The 20,146-nt window shown below is 37.6% G+C and overlaps 1 protein-coding gene across 4 annotated transcripts in view; it reads right to left on the reverse strand.

The window, feature by feature from the left end:
- Window positions 1–20,146, reverse strand: part of LOC101861042 — a 61,723-nt gene that overhangs the window by 7,543 nt on the left and 34,034 nt on the right. For 3 of the 4 annotated variants that reach the window (XM_005098700.3, XM_005098699.3, XM_005098702.3), the window contains 13 exons: window positions 19,501–19,597; window positions 18,634–18,793; window positions 18,159–18,301; window positions 17,573–17,687; window positions 16,861–17,029; window positions 15,797–15,925; window positions 15,263–15,406; window positions 14,397–14,555; window positions 13,221–13,385; window positions 12,043–12,054; window positions 8,186–8,309; window positions 7,130–7,412; window positions 6,109–6,494 (listed from right to left, as the gene is read on the reverse strand). In XM_005098700.3, the coding sequence (XP_005098757.1) occupies window positions 6,109–6,494; window positions 7,130–7,412; window positions 8,186–8,309; window positions 12,043–12,054; window positions 13,221–13,385; window positions 14,397–14,555; window positions 15,263–15,406; window positions 15,797–15,925; window positions 16,861–17,029; window positions 17,573–17,687; window positions 18,159–18,301; window positions 18,634–18,793; window positions 19,501–19,597 (2,086 nt within the window). The remainder of the gene's footprint in view (window positions 1–6,108; window positions 6,495–7,129; window positions 7,413–8,185; window positions 8,310–12,042; window positions 12,055–13,220; window positions 13,386–14,396; window positions 14,556–15,262; window positions 15,407–15,796; window positions 15,926–16,860; window positions 17,030–17,572; window positions 17,688–18,158; window positions 18,302–18,633; window positions 18,794–19,500; window positions 19,598–20,146) is intronic. The other variant, XM_005098701.3, reaches the window with a different exon arrangement.

Below are 20,146 nucleotides of genomic sequence, written 5' to 3' on the forward strand. Positions count from 1 at the left end.
CCCCCAATAACGGTAACAATAAAGCCACAAGGAACAGATTTATATTACAGAAGAATATTTGTGTGTGATTGCGCGCGCACTAATGATCGAAATGGTGTTCCAGGAAATGCACTCCTTGATTATTTGCTTCAGTAAAAAAATCAGTTCTGACTGTTTTGCAGTTTGCACGTCCATCAGCCAAGTTGTATTTTGATACAGTTAGGGGAAATTTTATCCAAAGAATATAATGGCAACATTCTTTTTCTTCTTCTTCCTCCTCCTCCTCCTCCTCCTCTCATCATCATCATCATCATCATCATCAACAACAACAACAACAGCAACACGGCCGTTTTTACCATTCATATTGTCAGGTGACCGTCAGCATTATCAGCAGCACACATATAACCAACTCTAATAATCACCCCATGACAAAACAACCCAATGAATATTTTCAGATATTTAGACCACCACCACACCAGTAGCAGTAAAATGCCATAGCAATTAAATAGCTTCACTCAGTTTGCGAACAGCTCTGACACAAAGGACCGTAACTTTGTAAAATCGCATTTTATCCAATCGTTTTGAGGCTTGAGTAATGCTATTCTCATACTCATCCTCTAACTTGTTCAAAAGATTAAGACGAACTTCGGAGCTGATTCTAAAAAGATCCCAAATGTCGCACTACAAGTATTGCTATTGACCAAACAAAAGGACACGAGGTTGAATTTTTAGATGAGTCCTTGTGAAAAGGCGTTCTGAGAATCACAGAACAGTATCTGTATGTTTCTGTTGGGACAAATGCACAGCATTGTATTGAAAGACATGGCTAAACAAAGAAAACCGCTCTTACGGAACAACTATTTACATGAAAAGAAACTCTTTGAAGGTTCCATAAACATTTGTTTTCTTTGGAAATGCTGGAAAAAGAAAAAAGGCGACCAGGAAAAACATACAAATTATTAAAAAAACAACCCTTATTACGACACAGTGGAAAAGTCGTCTAGCTTTTTGTTTCCATTAGGCATATAACACGCAGGCTGAAATCTGTGCTTTGATGTCGTTTTGTTTTCAACTTCAAAAGGATGCTCTTAATTTAGTTAATTGTTTACCAGTTTCCGTAATCAAACTAAAGTTGAGAAGAATATGGTTATACGCTGTTACGTTTTGGCCTCTTGGAAAAAGTCATAACACCTTTAAAAAGCAACAACCCAGTGAAAATAAGATACAACTACAAACAATCTGTACCTGCTGATGAAAAATAACAAAACAACCTGGACGTACATGAACATAGAAAAGCAGACAAGATGAAGCAGCATATTATTGGGAGGAAGGTGTGCAGCACAATAATAGGGAAATACAAGGCACGGGTTGACTAAGAATGGTTTTGTCAAACTTGGGACAAGCAGCAGTTGATGGGTAAAGATTCTCAGGGGATTACGCAATGTCCATGCTCCACATACTTCAGGTAGGAAGCCACCTTGAATAAAACAAAACATTAGTCCATTGTCTGGACCTTGCATCACTGGATAGACATCCGTTTTCGCATCTTTTTAGCCACTACCATATTTTCTATCACGTCACAGTAGAAACAAAGTGCCCCCCAGTATTCTTAATATATTTCTTTCTTTGTTCTACACAACTGAATATACCGTACTAGGAGTTGAAATATCTTATTTACCTTCTACTGTGAGCAAGAAATTTATGTATCAAATAGAGAAATAGAAGAAGCTTAAAAGCCGGAGAGTTTTGTTTTTCTTTCTAAGAGACAACATAGCGTTTTGGTGTCCTGTCAAAGAATTTGTATCCATTCATAATCTTCATTATGTCCACAAAACACACCAAAATAATAACATGCATAACCACAGCTGAAGAAAAGATGTCTTTTTAATTTCATCCGTTTTTCTTTACAACACATCAAATTACACACTGTAAAATAATATACATTTGCTTAAAAAATGTGATAATCTGCTGATTTTTCATCAAGTATTGGCAGAAATAAAGTTTGTAATCTCAAGAATCTGCTCGATATCTGAACACAGTTGCTTTGGGGGAAAAAGGGGAGGGGGGTTCAAAAGATTAATTGGAGAAAAGGTTTCGTTGAAACGAATACCTTTGAACAAAATAAGGAATAACCGTTTGCTTTTTCCACCATCTTGCGTACCAACCAGTGAAGTGAAAAAAATGTTAATTATAAACGTTGTTTCTTACTACTTTTTTCGTACTGAGGTCAAATCAAGAATGTGATCAATTGAAACATTTTTTCCACTAGATGTGCTGGATTGAGTGAATGGAAGGACTGTTTCTATCTTTGACACTTAAATTTTGTTTAAATCGGGTTGTAAGTATTTGGAAGGGGGGAGGGGGGTTGGGGAAATTGTATTTCTATGTGTATCCACACGATACGATTACCTCCGTCCATCAATCAAAATCCTTTTAGAAGATAAGGTATTACGGTTAGAATCGAATAAAACTGAGGTCGTTTTAGCCTGATTACACAACCTGTTTCCCTCTATGAAAACAAATACAGCTATTGGAATGCGGATATTACATATTATGATCCTTGCAACAAGCATAACATTGGTAACGACTGTTTTCAAAAGTACACAAACAAAAACTTTTGAAAATACTAATGTTAGTGCACATTCAAGCATTAATGACGCATGGGTTACCATAATGCAGTAAGCTTCAGCAACAATATTTCATATCGTCTCAAAATTGATTATATTACATGTTTATCGCAGTCCTCATATTACTTTAAAAAAATTTGAATTAATGCTCAAAGCAATTAAAGATACAAATTAAACGTACTAGATAAAACGTGACAAAACAGAAAACATCAGCCAACAACGACAGTTAGATCATCAGAGGAATACGGTTAGTACGCTAATTTAACAGTTTTTACAATATAGATAAACAGATATGCGCATTATTACTCGCTCCAAGGAACTTAGGCAATACATTTTTCTTACCATCGTCAACTTGGACAGAATATTATACAGCAAAGAGGAAGAACTTATCGGAAACTCTGCCTTATTCAGAGAACATTTAGGCCAAATAGCAAAAAACACAGAAAAGCAAGTGGATTGAAGGCAACCTCAATAACAACATCTACAGCACCATCACCGCCACGATCATCAACAACAACGGCAATAACAAATAATAGTATGACATCAACAACAGCAACATCAACAACAATGACAAACAGATACTTTTTAGATCATTGATTTTTAGTTGTTCCTTTCCCTAAATATCTGCACATATCAAAAGCTGGCATTCTTATCAAGCATGGAAAACGCTGCACTTGTTTTCAGATTTGACCTAGCCATGATATTCTTTACTTCAATTATTTTAAACTTTTTGTTGGTGTTGTAACACTTGTTTTTTTTTTCTGCACTGAAGATTGTGATCGATTCCACGATGCAAAGGATGGTATCCAACGCATTAACCGTCTATTTTGTTCTGTTCTCTTTAGATAAGCACGAAAACATGAATGTGAACTTTACAAAGGAAACAGTGTTATTTTTAAAATTTTTGCAATATTACGTGTAATATACTGTTCGATACCTTAAAATCAGCAGTTGGAATGATAGCGTTGCACATTCAGATTCTTGTAAAAACTGTAACATTGGTAATGACTACTTGCACAAAACTGTAAATAAACTAAAAGAGACACGATGTTTTAAGTACCATGCTGTCATTGCTGTTGCCAGACTTCCTTCACATTCACTACTTCTTCAAGCACACATTCCAAAAACAGAACATGCATGAAGTACCCTACTATACTTAAGAGACATCATATCACATGAAAAAGCTTTCATTACTGAACACAAATAAATAAGCGATGACAAATATGCATATTATCTGAGGGATTTTTAGGAACGGTCTAGTTGAGGTCTCCATTCGGAACTTACCAGACCTATACACACATCCGGGGTCTCCACTCTCTGTGCTAAGAGCGAAAGATCTCGGATGTCCCTTGGGCAAATTGTGCACGTTATTGATTCATTGGTGGTCCAAAATCAATGAGAGTAGGCTTCTGCCGCCGCCTGGGCAAAATTCAAAATGAATTGCTACCAAACTAAAAACGTTTATGAGTCCCGCGAGCTCATATGCGCCGTAACACACTTACCAAAACAAAACAAAACAGAACAAAAAAACTTTCTGTGAGGCCAACATGGGGATAGCTATAACGCCAAGCGCGAAAGACAACTTTACCTTATTGTATTAAGCGAGACCTCAAGTAGACCCTTGCCAAAGCATTGCGGGGAAAATTGAAGGTACACTGGATTACACAGGGAACTGAGCATGGCAACCGCATTAGAACACAAGGCGTAAATCAAAGAATGGTCGGGAGAAGGGGTGTGTGTGTGTGTGTGTGTGTATGTGTGTGTGTGTGTGTGTGTGTGTGTGTGTGTGTGTGTGTGTGCGTGTGTGAGCGTGAGTGGATAGGGTTAATACTCGTTCATCACAATTTAAGCAACAACAAACCAAAAATAGAAGAAAAAAGTGTATACCTGTGAGGAGAATATCATCAATGAAGGTTCGGGGCTCATTTTTTTTTTTTACAAAAAGAGAAGCGCGGAATTTTCCTTTCACATAGTTGTGTAGATCGTAATCAGTCATACTTTAAATTAACTGTATCAAACATATTAATAAGATGAACATCTATCCCTTGCAGCCTAATGCGAAAAGAAAAAGCCCATCAGTGAGTTACACAGAGCTAGGGGAAAAATCATTTAAAGGTTTACTGTTATCTAGACCGTCGGTCCAGTGGCAGCAAATCTTGTAAACTTTTACGTCAGGGTGAGTTATGTTAATGATATTTACATAAGCCGGAATCGAAGTAATGTGTGGGGTGTAGCGTGCATCAGTTAGGCTGGTTTCGGGAAAATCAACGCTTAATGCCCTATAATCTCTTTTAAAGAAACTGAAACCTTTTACAATTCCGATGTCATGCCGCATTAAAAGTACCTTCTGTCAATGTTTGCCACTCACTTTCACGCCCACCCATTCACAGCAATCCCTCCGTCCCCCACCCTTTCCGGTGTATTAAAAGATTTTAATAGTATGATGTATATATACATGTATTATGTAGACGAAATTGTCCACGATGGACACCAATTGTCGAGGAGAAAAGTAGCCGTAATAGACAGGTGGTCGTCTTATAGAGTGCCATTATAGAGTACACAAAAAAACTGCAAGTCAAGAAATGTGAAGTGGCAGTTTGTACAAGAGATTGTCTTATACATGTTCGACAGACAGTACAGGGAAGCCATGTGCGCATCGTGAGGTCGATATGTTTTTGAGTTAGCTTAACGGTATAATCAGTATGAGACTTGGATAAAGGCCAAACATTCGGTAACATGAATAAAACCTGCAAAGCATTAGTTATTGAGTCATTTTCTTTAAAGAACCGCAACGGATTCCAGTAGACAATGACAGTATTTAGGCCACAGCGCAAAGCCAGACAGATGAGACAGAAATTATAATGATTAATTATATTTTACTCTGAGTGCCCTGAGCCTCAATTATCACATAAAGCAGGGAAAGAGGGGTGGGGGATTGTATTGGAAGAAGGTGGGGGAGATGGGTACAGGGCCAAGTGCCATTGTTTTAGTAGATGTGCAAATGCAGCAAAACAAGGTGACTTTTTCCTGCAGTTTGCTTCAATAGCTACTGCGATCGCAATGCAAAGCTTTAAGTAAGCTTTCAAGATCAAGCTTTCGTTTGTTAAAATTCTTAGTTATAGTGTGTCAGTAAGTACTAATATGTTTTTGTATATAGTTAATGTATGGTTGTACAAGTTCTTCTTTTTGCGGTTGAACTGGCTTTTCTTTTTTTCTGTGAAATATTTTTTCTTCTTTAAATAATAGTGTAAAGTCATTCGCCTCTAGTTTTTTTGTTATTGTTTTACCCTTTTAACAATTCTGAGAACGATAAATTCATACATTCCTAATGAGCGATAAGGGAGATTGTTCTATCGCCGGAGGTATTTTTTCCCCCTTTAATTACGATAGTGACCTCCTTGACACTAATCTCGCCATTTTCTCTTCTAAATTTCCGTCACTATCATCATCCTCGTTAGAAGTAGGCGCATTTCGTAAAGGATAAAAATAGCCATCCATTAACCTTTGTATGGCGCTTATGGACATGGCGGACGATCCTCTGCTCACTAACAGAGTCCCTCTCAGCACAGTTTGGACTTCTGTCGAGGCGGGGAGGGCGTCCAGATCATCTGCCAGCATGGCAGACGGGTGGCATTTCTCGATGAACGTCTCCAGGGGCCACTGTCGTTCCTCGTGGAAAGGCAGCGGGCTTTGAGGGAAGAGGATTTCCCACAGCAGAAGGCCAAAGGCGTAAATGTCATCGGTGGACTCGTAGCTGTGACCATCCAGAACGGGAGGGGACAGGCACACACACTGGTGAGTCGGAACATTGTGGCGATTCTCAGGAAGTACCGCAGCCCGAGGCTTGCAGATATGGCAGAGTTTCACATTTCCGTTGTATTTGTCGACCTAGAAATATTAAAACAATTGTGTCATGACGTGGTGGAAAATCAGGCGCTTGTTCATTTTTGGGCGTATGGGGATATTGGTATAATTTCAAACACTGTTAATTTATCTTGCGTTGGGTGAAAAAAATGAGTACTTTTGTGCTTTTAATCAAGGTTTTTCATTCAGTAAAATCTACACAGAAATATGTTTTTAAATGAATATAGAAAGTGTTGAGCAACATTAAGATTGCTCAACGGCCAGAAATATGCCAGTTCTTTGATTTCATTTTTTTGACGAGTGCCTGCTTTCACCACGATGCCTCACAATTGTGACTATTGCACTTGCCAGAGCTAGAGAGGAGCAATGCCTGCAAAAATTATTCTTCAGTACTGCCAAAAGAAAGACGACAGAAATTATGAGATTTTATCACAAGCGCCCTCCAACCATCCACTTACACACACACATATACACATACACACACAAACACACGCACACACATATGGGCATACACACACACATGCACACACATAAATGATGGTGATGATGATGATGATGATGATGATGATGATGATGATGATGATGATGATGATGATGATGATGACAACGATGATTCTGATGACAATGACATCAAAGAACCACATGGAACACACACGTACCATGACAGTGTCCAAGTTGAGCTCCATATGAACCATCCCCTCTCTATGAATGAAGTAAAGTCCTTGAAGAAGGGACGTAATCATACGAGGGGTCCATTCTTGGATCGAGTCTATGTTGTCCCGATTGTAGAGCCGAGCAGAGACCAGGAAACCTTTGAAAAGGAAGGCGCTGACTCTTGGAACCTCGGCGTCGTCATTGTCCTGCTCGTCACCAGGGACAACGTTCGCGATTTTCAGCCTGGTCATACCGAAGAACGGTGCAATCGTCTCATGGTCCAAACACCTGACGTTGAGAGATAAAATCAAGATAAAATGTGACACTGAAGGGAATGAAATGGACACTGATCGATTTTTTTTTGTATGGTTTGTATTTACACACACACACACACATATTATTATATATATATATATGTATATATATAAAAAAAATAAATAAATTATATATATTTATATATATATATATGTATATATACGTATATATATAATATATATAATATATAATATTATATATATACATTATATATATATATATATATATATATATATATATATATATATAAATTCTAACAGCGAGGATGGTTAAGAAGCAGGGTCTAAAGTGATATCTTTTGCTTTTAAACATAATATGCCACTCAGCTTCGTTAATTGGTATTGATGCTGGCGTATTTTTTACCAACAACATTATATCTCCAGAAAAGAAAGTATATAATTCTATTTTTACAAGCATGATCTTCAGTAGATTAGACGTATGGATGACTATTTCATAACTTTAAAATCGTTTTCCAGTGCATTTGTTCATCCTTTTACGGGTATAAATTTAATCATAATAAACCCTTTTAGTAGTTTTGTAAAACTCACTGCTATATAATCCCTAGCTAAATATACTTTTCTGTTCTTGTCTTGTCCACCAAGGTTATGATGGGCGTACTTTTTAATGTTTAACCCTTTCACTGTCAGACTTGCTCTGTAACCCTACGAAATAGTTCAAGACTGCGTTGGTCCTGGCAGCGAAGGGGTTAAAGGAAAAGCCATACATTAGGCGTAATTAAAACCCACCTGAGTGCCGCTATCTCCGACAGCACGGTCCTGTCTCCCATCTCATGGGTGTAGGTCTTGACAACAACTGGAAGCGGTTGATCGTCAACTGACAGATTAGCCAGCTGTAGGCGAGCCCAGAAGCCTAGATAGAGACATTGACAGAATTTCATGGGTAAGCGACTGGTTTCAGTTTTAGTGCACGAACATTTTTGGGATTATGTAGCAACCGTAACTTCTTAAATTCAATTACTCTGTCGACTACTTTTCTTTACCTTTTCCTAGCTAAAAAGTGTAAAAATGACGACCGGTGATTTGCACAATTTTTTTGAAGTCGTTTTCTTTTCATTTTACTAAAATAATATGTATTCTTATTTGTGTTTACTTTTCTTTTCGTAGAAAGTGAGTATTCGTTGATATTAATTACCCGTTAGATCTTCCATAGGGAGCAAACACAACAAAAAGTAATCGATCGAGTGAATTGATCACACAATTTATCGACTCGTAACTCTCTGACCGTTTGCTTAGGCAGAAGATACACTTTTTATTGGCACAAAGATTTTTTTTATATTGCCCTCGGCCTTAACCCCCCCCCCCCCCCCTTGAAAGACCGGTTGGTCGAGCCGGAGTAGGCCTACCTCGGTATACGAGCAGAGCTGAATATCGAGAGGTCAGTTTCAATTCCTTAATTCACGGGCTCATTGCGTGGCTGCAATTTCAATTACACTTCACTTCTTGCAATGACCAACTTTTCCAAAGACTGATGACGTCGGTAATGTGTTAGGGTCAAGTGACGTAGTGATTAACACAATTACACAGAAATCAAGTGGCAGGGGGTTCAATCCTACAGAAGTCTGATATAAGATTTTCATGTTCATTATTGATGTGAGCTCTCAAATGTCTTACTCCTTAATACACGCTCAGGCGTTGTAACTGAGTGTTTCCCCAAAATTAACAAATCTATGTAGAAAACGGCGTTAAGTATAAACTAAAAACTAAACTGAGTGCAAAAATAGAAAAGTTTACTTAAGTCAATCACAGTGCTGGTTCTAACATTTTTTGGGTCTATGTAGCCAAGAGATATATTTGAAAAAAAATGGTAATAAAAACTGAGTGTTATTTTTTTAAACATTGAAATGACTATATAAACGAGAAGCTACTTATTGGAACGCAGCTATAAGTAAGCATGCGTTCTAATAACTTCCCTTTGTTGAGTGGGAAATTCTTAACATTAAACATAAAAGCAGACGAGTAAATACGAATATAAAAAAACAACAACTATAGGGTCTATCTTATTCAATCTCTGAAGCATGTCTGCATGGGGTTAGGCTGAAAAAAAAATTAAAGTCAGACTAAGAAGCAATCAGAAAGCGACTCTCTTCCATAACTCTTAAAAACGACATTGGTATTGCTTGGGGGAAGATGCTGGGGTGGTGTGGCATGCTTTGGGGAATTCATGACAATGCTTTTAGTTTTATTAGCATTAAGTTTAAATAGGTCACTTATCATTGATTGTTTCCTTTCAGACACAAACACGCACGCACACGCACACACACACACACACACACACACACACACACACAAACAAACACCCACACACACACACAAACATACACAAATAAACACACACAGTATTTCTTGGAGATTTGTATAACTTCCAGCCTTACACAACTGTGCGGCATGGGCATAAGGTATACATCACGTCACAGTTATACAACGTTCTGAAGAGGGTGGGGAAAAAAGGGGTGGTTGGGGGGGGGGGATTTGGGGTTCCCGTCTGATTTAACTACGATGCCACGCAAACAATGTCTTCTTCAAGTGGTATTAGAACTCAAATCCTTTGCAAGCATGAAGACACGGTTAGGTTCAATGTGCTTTAACACTGTCCACCCACCCAGCGCGCAGAACGCAAAAAACGTTGTCCCCACGTACCAGGATGCAGATGCGGTAGGCCTACATCAGTACTGAACCTGTATCTCGGCAATATATTCTAATTATTAAGACATTTTCAGGGTATTGAGAACATTAAACGTGATGAACACATGTTCACCTTTTGAAATCGAAACTGCAAGCATAAGAGCTGGCACATTCATTACCCGAATCCTCATCATAGTGTAAAGCAGCACTCAAGCTAGGTCTACTCGACATTTAAGTAAAAAAAAAAAAAAAAGATTCACTCCAATTGCAAACACACTGGGTTTATTTTTGCCCCCAAAGATCACATAGACTACTCGGAAAGGAAATTATAGCTTTAACAAATGTGCATATAAATATAAGGAGATCATTACTACTACAACGTTTTTGTTGCCATTTCGCCGATCGGTGTCTCGAGTGGAAAAGTGAGTTGCGGGTACAAACCGTCGCCGTTCGGCGTCCCCTGGGGGCGAAGTGTTAAACAAACCCACTTTTGAATTATCTGAGACCGCCCTTCTGTGTTGTATATTATTCTGGAACATCATGTCATTTCCTAACATCACAATCATTTCATCAATATTGGAAAAATTATGGCAAACTTTATAGCTTATAATTTCTGTAGACATACTCCTGCATTATGCCGCGTCGTTCCATTTTACGTTTGGCAGAATCAAGGATCACGAATAATACATAATTAAAAACAAAATGTTTGGCTCATCAATATGGACATTCGTCTCGTATTGAGCACTCTGCTGACAGTTGTGATTCAGAAGCACAGCAACCATTTTATTGGCAATATTAAGTTAGTCAAGCTTTCGAGCACTCTAGTAACCCTGCTTCTGATTTTTCCAAAATCTTCTTACAGCGAAACTTTTTCTGTTGTTAACTAGGCGTTGGTTATCAAAGCGCAGATGAAACATTTGTTTTCAAGTTCCAGGCTAATGGAGTCACTTCTTCCTCTTCCACCTCCTCTTCCTCTTCCTCTTCTTCTTCTTCTTCTTCTTCTTCTTCTTCTTCTTCTTCTTCTTCTTCTTCCTTTTCGTCTTCTTCTTCTGTATTTAGGGAATGGAAGCTTAAAGTGCAAAGTCGCGAAATGAAAACTAAATCATTGATCCTTTTCATTTAACATAAAGAAAGAGGGAAACGATTACCCACTCACCCCCCCCCAATATAAAGAAAAAAAATCCTTCCCATCCCTTCTTCCACCGTAACCATTTGCATTTACAGTGCCCTGGAACTTACCGAGATACATTGTAAAAATAACTGTATTAAAACAACTGTTGCATGTTAGTAGCAGTTGATCAGACCAAAGCGATGCCATTTTAGACCAGAATAAATCAATAACTTAGAATTACAAAGTTCTATCTGACCCTTTTTGAGTTATATAGACTATGAGATCAGAAACTAAATGTTTTATCTACTCTGTCAGAATCATACGATTATTTGAAGTCATTCTCAAGATATTCTAAGAATAGCATTAAAAAAGCTCGAAAAGATGTGAATCGCAAATTCTTGAGAAGTCAAATTTCTCAAAACTGGGTACTGAGCAGATAGAACTTTGTAATTCTGAGGCAGCGAAATCAAAGCAAAACAAGTCGTGACAATGGTTAACTGACAGTGTCTCTATCTTCTACAGGGAGTTTGATTTCCACCAGAAATCTTATTTGTCGCGACTTCTTGCGCTTTAAACACTTTTTATTAGCATGCAAGTGTGAAGGCCTGTATGGAAGAACAAGGAATAAATGATCGACCTGAGCAAATACTATTCTCACAGGAAGGAATCCATTTCAGTGACTGCAATTTAACTGATATGCCTACGACAGAGTGAAGACAAGATGCAGATGAAGAAATGGGTTAAGTACAATACTAACTAATCAAAAATATTGGTCTATACAGCAACATAGTCGGGAAGGGTTCACAATATGAACGTATAATATTATGGGGAAAGTACAGCTTTTACTTACTTTCTCCGACGGCTGGGGTTGGAAATTTTAGAATAATAAATTTGATTGTTAAGCATAATTTCAGCATTTTTAGGTCAAATTGCTGGATTATTATTATCGAAAAATTACCTTTACTAGATCTCCTATTCAAGTTCAGTTTCTAAGCACCGAGGAAGTTGTGATGACAGATGATCAACAAAATTACATCAGCAATGATGGTATAATGTTGATAGAATGAAAAAAAAAATTCAATTCAATTATGGCCTCATTTTACGTAGAGAACCATTAGGCTTCACACACATTATATTAATTTTATAAGAGCCCAGACAGAGTCTAAAACGTTCCATAATGTTCTCAGATTCAGGAGCAGCATTTAGTGCATGGTGCCATTTTATAGGCGCTCAAACGTCAACATACAGAGATAAAATCGACCTAGATCTCTCATTTCGACCCCCCTCCCCACCCCTTCCCTATCATTCTCCCAATCAACAACAACAAAACAAACAGTAAATAAAACAATGTTGAAATAGACTTTTTTAAAGCAAAAAGAAATAATACTTTTTAACAGATAAACAACAACGACAACAAAATATACCAACAAAAGCCACAGCAAAACATATTTAACAAAAACAAACATACGGAAAAAATGCAAGTGTTTTGACAGTCAAACAAAGAATACACCATCATAGCAGAAAAAATCCAACAATAATAAGAAAACATATTAGCTGTATAAATTATGTGACCCAGAAAAAGAGTGTGAAGCTTCATACGAAGAACCCACTCCTAGACTGCAAGATGGTCAGAAACTTTGGAAACTTGAGCATCCCGGAGGAGATGTCGCCTTGCAGACAACGCGGTGGAGCCAATTATAATCATGAGAATTTTGGAAGTATACTGTCATAGCATTTTTCTACTGGGTTAAACCTAGTTTGTGCAGAGAGGGATCTGACAGACCCAAACAATGCTTGTTTTTAACGTAACAAGGTTAGGGTTAGGGTCAGGGTTTCAGTATTGTCACAATTTTTTTTATAAACACCATTTGGTCCTTAGGCTCGCAAAAAAAAATTTGTTGGCTCCGCCGTGGTGGTCATAGTGCAAAGAAATAAGATCAAAGCAATAGCTTCTCCGCAGTCGAGCCAAGAGAACATCGCTCCACCCAGTACGACTAATGCTAGAGAGAGAAAACAAAATATACTCACTTTTCACTCTCTTTTTGCTGCTGCCGCTGCCTCTAAAGCCAGAGTCATTGTGTGGGTTTCTTGTGACTCCAATGGAGTCTGGCAAGGTGACGGAGCTAGTGCGTCGGTCAATGGTGAAGGCCAGAGATTCAGCATTGACATCGCTCATATAGAGAGAGCCGTAACCTGGCCAAAAGAAAGACACATTATAATTTGTTGCCACGCTTTCTTAGTACTTTGCTGCCTCGCTATTCCACGGTAACTGACATGACCTTTGGACTATACTTTCTTACAATGAAAACACCGTAACTCAATATCAATTAATTCATTTCAACTTTAAATGATCAGAACATTTAAAAGACATATTAAGAATCATATTAAATGCAGTCATAAAAAAAAAGTACCTTTTTCAAATTCTGGGACGTATTTAGTTTTGGTAACCGACGGGACAAATGAGGAATTTTTTCTGTCCCGTGAGTCCAGCTGCTAGCATGCTACCTTAGCTTTTAATTTTGCTGCTGTTGTAACTGCTGCTGTAATGTATTCCTGCTCCTGCGTTTCCTAATCCACATCTTTTTTATTTTTCTTCTTTTCCTTCTTCTAAACCCAAGGCTAAAATCTAGAAGGCTGTCAACGGTAGGGCATTCAAATCCAATAGGTCTGACTATTAATAAAAACTTTTGAGGAAATAAGATTATTTTACTTCTAAAATGAAGCATCCGTCACTTTCTTTACAGAATTTTGTTGCTGTTCAAGCACGGTCTCTAAAACATCTTTTCGATTGACCAGTGCCCCTTCAATTTTTTGGAAGACACATATTTAGCATTTTCCCAAAGCAAGAAACTCAAAGAAATCTTCTCGTCTGCAGCATTCAACTGGCGTGGTGCCCAAGAAGTGTCAGACGTATGCACAGACGTCTGGGTTTTTGGACGATGCATCACATTCATAGTTCAATGGTCGAAATAAACTGTGGAGTCATTCATCCAACCAGAGCCGAAAGGAGGGCTTTAGGTTTTGGGGACAAGGGGACATATTACCGAGCGTCCCGTAAAGACAGAGAAACAATTTTAGAAATTTTTTTGAAACAATGAAAGCTGACCATGCAAGAAGATGAATTGTCATTTAAAATAAAAACAAGAAAAACCCTCGGCAAAAACAGAATGCGGTATAGCTGGAGCGATCTTTCAATTTGCCTACCTTTGAGATGGTTTCTGAATGGCTCAAGTTTGTCCATCACTTCCTTGAGCAGCTCTTTGTCTCTCTGAAAGAGAAGTCGATGTTCTCGGATCTGGTCCATGAGATTCATATTGACAGCTATGAACATGGGGATGCTTTCCACCGCTCTCTCCACATATTCTGGAATTTCGACGAAAACAGTTAGAAAGGAAAAATAGGGAATTGGGCACAACAATAAAAATAATTAGGGAATCTGGAAACAGTCAGAAGGAGAATGGGCACAGACCTAGTGATGATAGGAAAATGTGCACAACGTGGTGAGATCAGGTGCTCGTCAAAACAAAGAAATCAAAGACACCAGCATTTTTCTGGGCGTTGGGCAATTTTTGTCATTTTTTGTTTGTTGGGGGAGGGGGGGGGGGATCAACACCTATAATGTCCTTTTGAAAACATATTTAATTCTGTATGGATGTTACAGACCAACGTAAAGCAGAAAACAGTTTCTAATATGGGCCACAAAGGTTGAACCTTGAAAAATGTTTATAATTTTGGAAAGACACGAGAAATTTTCTGGAAAATATTCAATGGGCATAAAATCAACTTTCTTTTTAAAGCTGCATTAACAAAATTAATGACCTTAAACTGTAGCACCGACTCGACAGACATTATGAAAGCGGTTCTGGATGAAGATATTCTTGACACATTATGTTTAGTAAATCGTAAGGAACGTTGATAAATACAAAGTTACTGAAAGAATACGCTTCCCACCAAATAGGCAACTAAACGAAGAAAAAGAAATGCATCAGGATAAAAGACTTTTCTACCAACTAAAGAGACAATTTCAATGTTTATTAAAAAAAACAAACAGAAAAAAATGTTCTACTTACTCCTGATCCAATCGCTGTATCCAAAAACAATACTCGTCATAATTGCGTCATCTTGTCTGATTCTGTCCGCAATTTTTTTGCTCCGTTTTTTCAGGAACGTTAAAGGGTCTGCATTTTTGTGTAAAAGCTTGTCCTTGAATACACCTGTGATGTAACGGAACAGAGGTTTGAAATACCTTTGACAAAACTTCATTCACAGTAAGATAAAAAACAATGCAAAAAACTTCTCTTTCTCACAGAAGGTGCAAATGTGCAACACGGAAATGTGCCAGATAACCACAACCCAATGGACTGGTATATTTGTAGGAAGATACTTCTGCACACCATTTTCTTCAAAAGTCAATGGTTATTAAGTAAATTACACCGAAAAACTGTCTTGTTATTCAACAGTGAATGCTGAACAGGTAGCAAGGTAGTAATTTGCTTCAAGTACACTAAACCAGAGTAGTTTTCTAATACTTCTTAGCAACTAAAGATGAGATCACACAGTACTGAAAAGAATGGAGTTTTTATGTTATAAAAGGACACACTTACTGAACAGAGGTTGGCGAACAGATTGTTTGTCATAGCGGGGGCTTCCGACAGCAGCACCACTTGTTTTCTTCTTTTCCAGAAACAGTTTCACGTCAGATGCCAAACGAGCAGGGTCAAAGTGCATCATAGCTGGGGACAAATTGAGAAAACCCACCATAACTTTAGAGGACTTGGCTCACTGCTAGTAACAGCATAATCAAACAGCGTTTAACCTGCAAACTGTTTGACGGTTATGATTGGAGAGCTAAAGCCAACTTAGAAGTACGAGATTTTATCCCTCCGTCTGGATGGTCTGTTGAATGACAACAGTTACAATTATAGTGCCTTGATTGACTTATCTATCTATCTATCTATCTGTCTGTCTGTCTGTCTGTCTGTCTGTCTGTCTGTCTGTCTATCTATCTGTCTATCGCCCATCTATTTATCTATCTATCTATCTATCTATCTATATATCTATCTATCTATCTATCTATCTATCTATCTATCTATCTATCTATCTCTCTTTCTCTCTCTCTCTGTACATCTAGGCCTACATATACATATATGCTGTTCATCAGAAACCAACGTAATCAGTATAGATCTAGCTAGATCGAGTATGTTTGCTGAATTCTATGACAAATTCCATAGATTTGTTGTTGTTTCAAAGACTGGTTCAAAAGACCAGCACTCTACTCATAGTTTCGAGAGCTATTGGTGTGTGTAGTAAGGCAGATGTTCTTCTTGTCTAGGTTTATGGAGACCACGTTTAAAGGGTTAAGGCAATGGTATTATAATAAGGTCCGGATGCAAGTTTCTGTTTTTATCATTAGTACTGAGTCCTCTGTATTTATTTCAAAGAAATATAAAAATGAAACTACAACAACAAACAAACAACCATAACCCAACTGATTTAATTTCTTTCAGCGCATTAATTTTTATACCATAAATTAATGAAGAGAAAGTTGAACACTAATTGACTGACCACAATCCATCCCTACCTCACAGATCATCTAACATTCGTAAACATTCTAAGGTTTCTGGAAAGTAAGTACAAGCTTCAAGCAGAGAAGATAGATGTCACTTACTGTCCATCTCGTCAATGTCCTGGCCTGAATTCGACGATCTGTTAGATGTGGTAGAGTCTACAGAAACTCCAAAGTCTTTCATCGAATCGGCGCGAATCCCTTCCCCCCTGGTAAGGGCCCTCTTGATACCACGGATCTGGTTTTTGTACAGTCCCAAGTGACTTTGAATCTGCAGTAACGAAAAATTCAGCCATAACAGGAAAATGTGGCAGCGAGCTCAAGTTCTGTCTATTTTTTTTCATCTTTTCATCTTCTATTCTCTTGTTCGTCAATGTTTGTACACAAAAGATAGCGACTGTTACAGAACAATAATATAATATGTAGAGAACGGAAAGTGCATATCATATCAATAATAACAATAATGACATATGATAATAATAATGATGACAATACTACTAGTAATTAATAGTAATAATAACACAATAAATAGTAATAATAATAATAATAATAATAATAATAATAATAATAATAATAATAATAACAATAAAGATGATAATGATAATAACAAAAATAGCAATGATGATAATATAATAACAATAATAGTAATAAAGATAATAATGATAATAATAATGATTATAATAATAATAACATAATAAACAATAATAACAATGTTCTACAAATTTTTTCTTAAAGTATTTCAAAACAAATATTTAACATTTTTCGGTAAAGTATTATTTTTATAAGGCAAGACAAAGAAGGAAAGGTAACTTACAGCCTCCAAGACATGGGTTTCCACTTCTGACAACAGATTCTCAGACATCACCAATCCATCAACGTATCTCAGAAGATTAATCAGGATTTTGTCGTCCAGCATACGTCGGTTCTCTCTGTGAAAGAGTGAAAACAGTGCTCAAAATTTAAAAGTAAAAAACCCCACAAACACACATACACACACACATACACACACACACACACACACACACACACACACACACACACACACACACACACACACACACACAAGGCAAAACCGAACCCCCCAAAAACAACAACAACAAGGAAAAAAATTAGAATCAAAGTAAAGAAGATGGTTTTCAATATTATAGAACTGAAAATAAATGTTCAGATTCATGGGTTGATGTAAGGGGAAGGAATGTCCATGGTTCAATTACTGAAGGTAATATTTTAAAATTCTGTTTTTCCCTGCTTCATGTGAGGACGTATTTTGTTCATTTTGATAGTTGGCAAGCGCTCTTTGTGACATGACGGAACAAATCATAGATCGTCAACACATAACACATTAATCCAATAAGACAAAAATGGAACGTGGATACATTTTCCAAACCATAAAAAAATACCTTTTGACGAAGAAGTGGGGCTCCGAACAGAGCTGCTTCAAATCGTTGAATTCTGGCAAATAATGTTCGACAGAAGTAATCTCCAAGTTGAGGAATTCACCAATTTGACTCTTCAGGACTTCCAACCGTTCATCCATATCCCTCTGAAGAAAAAAACCCAACAAACATTAGAAATAATTATCATTAAAGAAAAGGTCCGTAGCTTACGTCGTGTACTACGCACATCCATGGTCTACTTCATTGTGGGGCCAATATGCAAATTGCCCTAACGTCTGCACTCAAGACAATTTTAACTTATTTTAAACAGTTGGAATAAAAATTTGGGGGTGTGAAACGAACCTCTACCCCAAAAAAGCTCCCAAAAATATATCCAACAAGTAAACAAACAATTAACCCCCCCCCCCCCAAAAAAACCCAACAACAACAACAACAACCCAACCCAAAACAAGAAAACAAGAACGTAACAAACAATTACCTTAAGGATCTCTGCTTTCTCCCTTGAGTTGGCCAGCAGCTGTTCCTGTTTGGTGGCAACCCCTCGAAAGTGTTTCTCCAGTTCCTCGTTGGTCTTGATGCAAAATGTGATCATGGAACGGAGATGTTCGGAAGCTGGGTGCACCATATTTCTCACCCACCTGGAAGAAATTAGAAAGTCAGAAAGAGATTACTCTGATGAAAATATTGTGAACATTTGTGTACATCTGACAAAGTATTATGCGAATTGATGAAGAAGCAATTGGTGCCTTCTTCAAATTATGTTTTCGTGTTCTTTTTTAAATTTATCTAAATACTCCCGCAAAAAATAGACAGACAGACAGACAGTCAGATAGACAGACAGTCAGACAGACAGACAGACAGATAGATAGATAGATATTTGTACACATAAACACACCATAAAACCATGAAGCGAGCGAGAGAGTATGAGAGGGTGTGTGTGTAAGTGTGTGTACAAGTGTGGATGTGTGTGTATATATGTGTGACTGTATGTGTGTGTGTGTAAGAGAAATGAAAGAGAGAGAGAGAGAGAGAGAGAGAGAGAGAGAGAGAGAGAGAGAAAGAGAGAGAGAGAGAAGGATTAAGAGACTGTGAAAGTGCACACTATTGACACAGAAGCAACAACAATAATGCAAAATTGCATTATGCTTTAGAAATAAAATTTTTAGAGGAATCATTTATTATTGTATGACCCTTATGTTATCATTAGAGTCAGGAAAGTTAGAATGTATTATCAGGTAGAGCCCTGATACCAATGGGCTATGGCTAAATAACAACCAACTGAATGATCTAAATTGTGTCGGGGAAGGCGTATAATGGTTACAATTATTTATAATCTAGAACTTACAGGTACTGGCTTCTGATTGACCCATTAACGGCCCGGTCGAAAAGTTTCTGTATGCCCCTGAGCAACACGCTGAAACTGTCTGTCACAAGGTCTTTGTCTGAAAAGAGATCAGTAAAGTATTGCTTAAAAAGTGAAGTGAGTGAGTGAGTGTGAGAGAGAGAACGAGCGAGAGAGAGAGAGAGAGAGAGAGAGAGAGAGAGAGAGAGAGAGAGAGAGCACTTTTATTTTATGGATTCTCCCATTGGTAATGACTGACATTAAGCGATTTGTGAGGTTCAACAGATTCAGTTACATAAATGTGACTCATCATCATCATCATCACCACCACCATCATCATCATCATCATCATCATCATCATCATCATCATCATCATCATCATCATCATCATCATCATCATCTTCATCATCATCAATGTTTTGCAGAAATTGCGTCCTTGATTTTTGGAAGTTACGTGAACTAGGAAAACTGGAATTAAAAAAAACACAAATACGACTGAAATTGACACCTACTTTTAACTCGTACATTTTATGTGTGTTATCCTGGAACTCAGAAACGTCCATTCCAGAAGTAAACAACATTCTTATAACTCTTATCGGCTTACAAGCTGAAGAGGAGCTTGCTTGTGTGTGTGTGTGTGTGTGTGTGT

Source organism: Aplysia californica, unplaced genomic scaffold (assembly GCF_000002075.1).
Source record: "Aplysia californica isolate F4 #8 unplaced genomic scaffold, AplCal3.0 scaffold00191, whole genome shotgun sequence".
Taxonomy (NCBI): domain Eukaryota; kingdom Metazoa; phylum Mollusca; class Gastropoda; order Aplysiida; family Aplysiidae; genus Aplysia; species Aplysia californica.